General features: G+C 43.0%; 1 protein-coding gene across 1 annotated transcript; it reads left to right on the top strand.

Moving 5' to 3' along the window:
* The first annotated feature begins 1516 nt into the window (after nt 1-1516).
* LOC120699319 (tropinone reductase-like 3) lies at nt 1517-6363 on the top strand. Its single transcript, XM_039983283.1, has 6 exons — nt 1517-1859; nt 2003-2119; nt 2995-3129; nt 3211-3336; nt 5175-5276; nt 5954-6363. The coding sequence occupies exons 1-6, from the start codon at nt 1728-1730 to the stop codon at nt 6101-6103; spliced, it is 762 nt and encodes a 253-aa protein (XP_039839217.1). The 5' UTR covers nt 1517-1727; the 3' UTR covers nt 6104-6363.
* The last annotated feature ends 955 nt before the right edge of the window (nt 6364-7318 follow it).

Raw genomic sequence — 7318 nt, 5'->3', positions numbered from 1 at the left:
ACAGCGGAGGGAGCAAGAGCAAATTTGCTCCCTCCTCGTTTCCCACGCCCTCTCTGTCTACAGTGCAAAACAGTGTATCTACAGTGCCAAATAGTATATTTGCTCCTTCATTTCCTCCTTCCACTGTGGACGGTCTTATGGATCGGTATCTAAGTAGTGGCTTGACCATAGCATTCATCGAGCTTTGATATGACCTTCATCATATTGTCAATATCTCAAACATCAATGTCGTTAACGATACCACAAGTGATCTCACGACTGTTAGGGTGTGTTTGATAGGCTTCTCCAACAAATTTTGGTAAAGTCCTACCAAATAAGTAAAAAAATAAAACAGTTTTACACAATAAGGGCAGATGAAACCTCAGACCCAACTTATAATAGAGAGGGGAGCTAAAAAATAGTTTCACCGACTTTTCCTTCCTCCTTGAGCTCTAGAATGTTTTTAGAATTACCATTGGGCTTTTTAAAATAAATTTTCAGCTAAAAATGGTTTTATCATTGAAGCCAAAGCTAAAGCCGTTTTAAAAGAATCTGAAACCCTACCAAACAGGCTCTCATCCTTGTGCAATTTAGAGAGCATGCCAATAACCATGAAAAATCATTACAGTAGTTATGGGAAAATATAATTTATAATTTATATTTTAAGTGAAAAAAACTACGATCAAAATAAAGGAGAGAGAAAGGTTAAAACATAAATAAAGGAGAGAAAAAAAGTTAAAATATGTCATATCCCGAGAGGGTCATCACGACAATAGAGGGTGGTGAGCATAAAGCTGAAGATTGTATCTTGCCAACTGCAACACTGAATTTGTAAATCCAGTGCATTATATGCGATGGAAAAAAATGAATGGAACTTTGGAACGATGCTTGGAGAATAAAGAAAATAAAGAAGATTACTTACTTCTACTAGCATATATATATTGGACACTCATCTAGATCTTCTTCCAAAAATCTAAAGATATTTTTTCTTGTATGGTGATTGAAACTATCATCGCCAGTCAAAAATTTAAAAGTATTCATACTATAAAATTAGTTTAATGCAATATAAGCATGATGTTTGAAAAAATATAAAAATATATCTTATACATAAGATTTTCTATTTTCTCCTAATTTCATGTTGAAAAAAATATTTTATAAAATATGAATGTTGTAAAAAAAATAGCCGATCCTTGGTTCGAGCTATTTGGGCCATGCTTAGTTCCAAAAAAATTTGGACAGTACCCGTCACAATCTTCGGATATATACATGAAGCATTAAATGCAGTTGAAAAAAAGAACTCATTACACAGTTTAACTGTAAGCACCGGGACGAATCTTTTAAACCTAATTAGTTAATAATTAAAAAATAATTGACAAATAACAACAAAAGTGATATAGTATCAAAATACAAAAATTTTTGCGAACTAAACAACGACCTCGAAAAAAGAATTACAATGATAGAGTCTAGAAAATATAAAAATTGGTATAATACTATAAGAGTAGCTACCCGTGCGCGGGCTACGGACGGAACCGGATCGAATATGCCCTGCTGCCCCGTCCTGCCTCGCGTCTATCGACGGGTCCTTGTTTTTTTTTTGTTAATTTGATGTATATACACACTCATCGACGGGTCTCCCTGCACATCCCTGTACAAATCGAAGCAAATTTCCACTCCTCCGCGGGGCAGCTACCGTGCAAGCAGCGGCGGAGGGGATCAGCGAGCGACCTCGAAGCTCGGCCGGCGCGGCGATGGAGGTCAAGTGCCGGCGCCTGGAGGGGAAGGTGGCCGTCGTGACGGCGTCCACGCAGGGGATCGGCCTCGCCATCGCCGAGCGTCTCGGCCTAGAGGGCGCCGCCGTCGTCATCTCCTCCCGGAAGCAGGTCCAGCCGAGCAGAGCATAGGCCCTCCTTCCCGATTCGTTTGCCCTGCTTTGCTTGTCTGCGTGCTCCCAGTTTTCCCCTCGATCGTCCTTCGGATCGGGGATTTCTGTGGTTTGATTTTGACGGGTGGGGTGGTGTTGCAGAAGAACGTGGACGACGCGGTGAAGAGGCTCAAGGCACAGGGGATCACGGCGGTCGGGGCCGTCTGCCACGTCTCCGACGCCCAGCAGCGCAAGAGCCTCATCGACACGGCAGTCAAGGTCAGAATTGGGGGGGGGGGGGGGGGGGGGGGGGAGGGGGTTTCAGTCTCTCAGATGGGTTACATTGCGTAGTCAGATTTCTTTTGTTGCTCAGCGATGCTGTCAGGCCTCCTGGCGGTCGATGTTGTGCCGATCCTTGTTGCATTGGGAATTAAGCTTCGACGATTGCAAATGTGCATCAGGAACGCTGGTTTAGTTGTTTTACGCTATTGACTGGCTTTTGCTCAGCTGACCTTAACTGCCTGCCCCCATATGGTTTCTCTGTCAATGGCGAAATTGGGATTGGTTTACTACCTGATATTTCTAGCTGCTTGCTTGATCTATTTCTTCGTGCAGTAGCGTTGCCAGCTAACAGAAAACATGGATTTATGGTTGGGTGTAATTTCAGAGAGTCATCTACCTGCGCAGAAGTGCAAATAACAGCACTAAAGTTAACATTGTCTTTATCATGAACTAAAGAGAAGCTCAGTAGTACCAGCATCTACTTGTGTTTCACTAATGAGCATAATACTTCTCTATTAGCTGATGAGTAAGTGAACAGTAACATAGCATATCTTTATCCTGTGCAAGTCTCAAATCAAAGAATTGTGCCAATTCTCTTTACATTTTTATCTTCTGACATTCAGGTTGATGACTCTCAAACATTGCATCAAATCATTAATACTTCCACATGCAGGAGCCATACCTAGTCTTACTCTGTGCTTCTAGAAGTGTGCCTTTACATATCCCACATCGCATGTTTCATACAGCATCTTGCAAACTGTTATGTTTACAGATTACATTGCATTTGAGGACTTAAAGTAGTTATCAGGTAACATTGTTACTGTTCTTGATCTTGTTCTTGTAGTAGTAATCAACTGATTATGTTATTGCAGAACTTCGGACACATTGATATTCTTGTCTCGAATGCTGCTGCAAATCCTACTGTAGATGGCATACTTGAAATGAAAGAAGCTGTTCTCGATAAACTGTGGGATATTAATGTCAAGGCTTCTATTCTTCTTCTTCAGGTGGGCAAATTCTTCCTCCTGCTTTACACTCTCTACAAATAATGTTGAACATCATTTGCTTCCTGTATCAATTTTTTTCAGGATGCTGCTCCCCACCTACGTAAGGGATCATCTGTGATTATTATTTCCTCAATTGCTGGTTACAATCCAGAACAAGGATTGACAATGTATGGTGTTACAAAGACTGCTCTCTTAGGTCTCACGAAGGTATATGTTCATCTTCTTTTTTTTGTCATTTTTCACTTTGTTTGCTATATGACGGGAGTACGTACCATGGGTACCCCAAGGAAGGCTCCTCTCGGGCCAAGCCGTACAGGCCGAGCGGCCCAACAGGGAAAAGTCCAACAACAAGCCACGGCAGCAGTTGGGGCCTGCTGGACAAGCTGCGGTCCGATCCCCCGACCAGCAACTTGATATGGACACATGGTGCTCTCCGGACCACCTAGCAAAAGGCACGGGAGAACGCACCCCGCTTCCACCGAGCCCGAGCCTAACCTTGCAATTCGGGAGGGCAAGGGAAGGGCAACCCAGGGAGAGCATTTAATGCGCCCTAGAGCGATGTGACGCGCACGCGAGCCCACACGCTAGGGACAGGGGAGCGAGCTACGGACCAAAGGTCCGGCACGCGCGCCCCTCGTCAGCTGCGCCATCATGATCACCTTTGACCGGCACCAACGCCGCCTGCCAACGCCCCGTTAGATCAACGGGACGGGGCACCTGACATCATGCCCTTCCACTAGGCCTAGGGTGCGGAGACGCACCGCTGTACTCGGACCCACCATGCATGGGCTCAGTACGGGAGCCAGCGAAGACCTCTGAGCGAGTCTCCGCAAGTCAAGGCCGCCTGTACGATGACCACGCCCACACCATGTCCTACGACAGAGTTGGCGGATGGAATTAGAGCAACACCTGGCACTATGGCTGACTCGTCACCCGTCACGACGCAACGGAGCACAACACCCCTATGAGATCCTAGCTAGGACACGTGGTAGCGCTCCCGACCTCACCCACGGGATGTCAACCCTAGGGGTGAGAGACCCCTTTCTCTCGCTATAGCCCAGCCCCCAAAGCATATAAAAGGGGATCTAGGCTTTCTTTTCACAAGGACACTGAATCCAAACTCTCACTCTTTTGACACACCACACCTTCGCACGCTTGCAAGCACCCCGTTGTAAGCACCCAGCACTCGAGCGCAAGTAACAAGAACAGACACCCACACTAGATGTGGGGCGCTCGCCTGAACTAGTATAGATCCTTATGTTCTGAATGTTAGGCATCGAGCTACGGAGAATCACAACATATATTTACTAGTGAGTGTACGAAACACCGACACTATATTTGATCAATGTCAAAGTCATGTTATTATTGTTGACATTATAGAAAGTTCTCATAAATCTTAGTACACCTTCATACTTACAATTTTTGTAAAAGTATAATGCAAAATAACATGTTTGACTTAAGCTGCTAACTGAATAATGCTGGGTTCATGAAGTATACATAAGCAAGTTATCTTCACTTTGAGAGGTTTGTATAAGTGCTCATGCATGGCCCTTGGGAGCATATGAGGTGGCTTGATATATGTTAAAAGTATGGAAATTTCATTGTACTCCGCTTGGTTGGGTAGCAAAGCACATGAGGTTTCATCTAATCTACCTTTGGTACAAAACCGGATGGGACTTGGAATGAAAACTTCCAGATTCCCTTCCCATCATATATGCTTCCACATAACTAAAGATAAGTCTGGTAGTCTAAGTGATCCTTTCAGTGCCATATAACAAAGTAAGCATCTCTCTCTTTCTCTCTCCCTCTCTCTAGCTTCATGGAGAGTTTGCACATAGATGTGCCTGCTTGGTGTTTTGTACTTATGTTAGGGGCTGCATGTTAGACTTCCTCAGGAATGAAGTTTAGTTTGATGCTAAGACTTCAGAGTTTAGGGAGAAGTACACAAGATGGAGAAGTAAAAAACTATATATTGTACACAGTTTTTGAACATAACAACTAATTTCTTTGGATACTTTATTATTAAGTTGTTGATGTATTTGTAGGCCCTTGCTCGTGAGATGGGACCCAATACTCGTGTTAACTGTATAGCCCCTGGTTTCGTTCCTACACGGTTCGCTAGTTTCCTCACAAACGATGAGACCATTGTAAGTGATTTCTATGTTTTTGCTTGCTTACTTTGTCTTCATATATTTTGACTATTGGTTAATTAGAAAAAGACTCATGCACTTCTATACATAGTTTTCTAATTTGTCATGCAACAAGTATGGCCTCAAGCTTTACTTGCACATGCCAATGCACTAGAAGAAATAGATAGAAAGGAATTACTAATGCCTTTATGGATCATGGTTTATTTAGAAGGATAGAAAACTATATGCGAACTCGATTTCAAATGCACTAAACCCACTTTTGAACGCTCTAATGTGCCGCTTGAAGTCTACCCTGATTGGATCTTCAATTTTTTTATTGTATATTATCTGGTCGCTAACCTTTGGATGACATCTTCAATATTAATGACAAGCTTTTGCTGTCTCTTTCTTTTATTGTCTATTTTTAGTTTCCATGTTTCAAAAGATAGAAATGGCCTGCTAAAAAGATGGTTTAGAAGGGGTTACTTAAATTAGATGCCTTTATCCTTCTAGTGCTTGGTGGATATTGTTCCATTATATCATACCTAAGTACAAAACCTGCGGATACTTGCTGAGATTCTTGTCTAGTTTATAATAATATTGGCACAAAAAATCATTCACCACTATTCATTTAAAAAACTCTTGATCCAGTTGTTCCGTCCATGCGAATGTACCTAACCTGAATTATTCTGCAGAGGAAAGAGCTTACTGAGAGGACCATTATTAAGAGATTGGGTTCTGTGGAAGACATGGCTGCAGTTGCCGCATTCCTGGCTTCTGACGATGCGTCCTTCATCACAGCTGAAACCATAGTTGTTGCTGGAGGGATACAGTCTAGATTGTAGACCTGGCCGAAGCTTACACTGGCATGCTCGAATAATCCGTACTAGCACCGCATGTGACCATACCGGTGCATTTAGAGGGTATAGCAACTATACTGTAATAATTCGCTGTTAAGTTCCGTTGTGCTAAGTTGGGTAAACTGCTTGTTTTTAAATTGGATTGCAATGTGGTAGCGAATACAGAGCGAGAGTTTATATAGCAGGACCAAAAGCACAAACCGGAATGTCATCCTCAACAGCATCAAGAGTCTCATTTGCTCACACACGCAACACACCAAAATATGTGAATCATTGGCTCATGTTTGCCGAAAATCGGAGCTGGAGTAGAGTGGTGTGGATGACAGATTGGAGCTCACCTCTTTTCCTCAACTGCTATGCGTGCACCTCAACGCATGATTTGCCGCCAGCGTAGAAGAGCAGCCTCAACCACACATCTGTGATCGCAGCAATAGCCCTTGGAATAGTAGATTATATATCCCGTGTAAATGTGTAATTCAGCAGCTGGATCACTAATGGATCATTACCAGGCTTACTTGGTTCACTTAGGATTAGGGCTGGAAAAAAAAGCTCGTTAAGCTAGCTCGGTGGCTCGTTTCAAAATTGCTCCGATTACGTTTGTTTTTTTTTAAATAAAGATTAGTTGATTTGGAACAAAAGTCAATTTTGGCAGGCTCGGCTCGTTATGCTCGATTTGAAGTTGCATATCAAACAACGCGGGAGACTATAATAAATACGAATATATTGATTTCGAAGAAAGCTCGAAAAAAGTCGAGGCTCGGCTCGATTCCACCCCTATTTAGGATATACTTCTTGCTGCTGAGGGGGGCTCACCTTGACCCCCCTGGAGATCTCAAATAGCATCTTGAGATCAGCAACTTGGGTAATTACATGCTTGATGAGGATGTAGACCATGCATGTATTTTGACACCTTTTCACATGCACACTACGCCGGAGCCCCACAAATGCCGACAACAACTTGGTCGGCAAAGAGCGAATCAACATCTAACCTTCAGTGGCTATAGACTTGTACCGAAGCCTTAACCTTCAGTCGCTATAGACTTGTACCAAAGGCTTAAGGTCGTTGAAAGTTGCGTCAGTATAAACTATACAGAGAGATAGTCCTATACCGACTGATTGTTAGATGACTTACTGTCCATTAAAACATATCCCGACTAACATTTGAACTCAACATTCGTCTTTAGTGATGAAAGTCAATCT

The sequence above is a fragment of the Panicum virgatum genome, chromosome 3K (assembly GCF_016808335.1).
Source record: "Panicum virgatum strain AP13 chromosome 3K, P.virgatum_v5, whole genome shotgun sequence".
Taxonomy (NCBI): Eukaryota; Viridiplantae; Streptophyta; class Magnoliopsida; order Poales; family Poaceae; genus Panicum; species Panicum virgatum.
The sequence above is the reverse complement of the archived record's forward strand: the minus strand, read 5'-3'. Positions and strand labels throughout refer to the sequence as shown.